A 1274-nucleotide genomic window follows, 5' to 3' on the forward strand; every position below is an offset into this window, starting at 1 on the left:
TGACGTCGTAGAAGGACTGGAGTTTCCGCCGGGCGCCTGGCTCTTCCGAGTCCCCTGTGGGCAGGGGCGTCAGGCGGCGTGGCCAGAGCCTCCCCTAGCCCTTCCCCCTCTGGAGCGACGGAGGCAGCTCCCAGCGCCTTCTCCCAGGCAGACTCACCGCCGTAGACCTGCAGCTCCGCCTTGCACAGCACCTGGCCCCCGGCATTGCTGGCCAGACAGGTGTAGACGCCGGCATCCTGCTGGTCCACCTCGCTGAGCACCAGGGAGTAGGTGCTCCCCTCCTGCCGCTGGTGGAGCCGGGGGCCCTCCGCGAGCTGGACGCTGCCCTGCAGGCCGGGCGGCAGGCACCATGGGCTGCCCCGGCCTGCGACCAGCCTGCCTCCCGCCCACCCGCTGGCCGCGCCTACCTTGTACCACGTGACCGTGGGCTGCGGGTGGCCTTCGATGACAGCCTGGAAGTGCGCCTCACCGCCCCTCAGTGCCTGGACATCCTCAATGGTGACCTGCATGGACGGGGGCCCTGGGGGCGGGGGCGAGTGCTGCGGAGTGGCCGGGTGGCGTGACCGGGAGCCCCAGCCCTCCAGGGCAGATCCCCGCTCTGCCTCGTGGGCGCCCCAACGACGCTGCCAGGCCCTGCCGTCAGGACTCTGCCCGCTCACCACCCAGCCGGGCAGGGCGCTCGGCACACCCGGCCACCTACTCGCGGCTCCCACGTCGCCGGCAGGGCGCACGCAAGTCCTGAGCGTGGCCTCCGTGTACACGTGGGTGTGCACGTCCCAGCACAGCTCCGTGCCCGCTGCCCCGGGCCAGGCCGCACCCTCCATCCTGGGGGCAGGAGCCCATGAGCCGCTGGCCGTCCCCGACCACCCCCCACCCCTCGGGCCGGGGTTACCTGATGGGCACTGTCCACGCCTGCGGCTCCGGCCCCGCTTCCGGGACAGGCTGCGGCCCCTCTGGGGGGCGCTCGGCTGTGGGGGCGCCGAGGCCTAGTGAGGAAGAGCCTGGGTGAGCAGCAGGCGCCCCCCGGAAGCCGGCGTCCTGGGGCTCTTGGGTCTACGTTGCGGCTCCCCTCCCTCCCCCGCCCCAGAGGGACAAGGGGGGCAGCCCTCCTACTCAGAGTGGGGCGCCTGCCGGGCCCCCCGGCTCTCCTGGGCTGCACCCCCTCTTCGGCTGGCCCGCTGGGGAGCAGTGTGGGCCCGAGCTGACCCCACTGGGCCGCGCGGCCCCCCGGCTGCACGGCTGGGCAGACAGGCTGAGTGCCCCCGCTGGCGGGG

At 73.9% G+C, this 1274-nt stretch overlaps 1 protein-coding gene across 1 annotated transcript in view; it reads right to left on the reverse strand.

Moving 5' to 3' along the window:
- The window catches only part of LOC101622014 (obscurin-like), a gene marked incomplete at both ends in the record, with an annotated part of 14800 nt that overhangs the window by 4093 nt on the left and 9433 nt on the right, over positions 1-1274 (reverse strand). Inside the window, 5 exons of the mRNA XM_012734942.1 lie at positions 5-54; positions 158-326; positions 408-520; positions 701-825; positions 893-1038. Coding sequence (XP_012590396.1) covers positions 5-54; positions 158-326; positions 408-520; positions 701-825; positions 893-1038 — 603 coding nt within the window. The remainder of the gene's footprint in view (positions 1-4; positions 55-157; positions 327-407; positions 521-700; positions 826-892; positions 1039-1274) is intronic.

Source organism: Condylura cristata, unplaced genomic scaffold (assembly GCF_000260355.1).
Source record: "Condylura cristata isolate star-nosed mole 26May11 unplaced genomic scaffold, ConCri1.0 scaffold00141, whole genome shotgun sequence".
Taxonomy (NCBI): domain Eukaryota; kingdom Metazoa; phylum Chordata; class Mammalia; order Eulipotyphla; family Talpidae; genus Condylura; species Condylura cristata.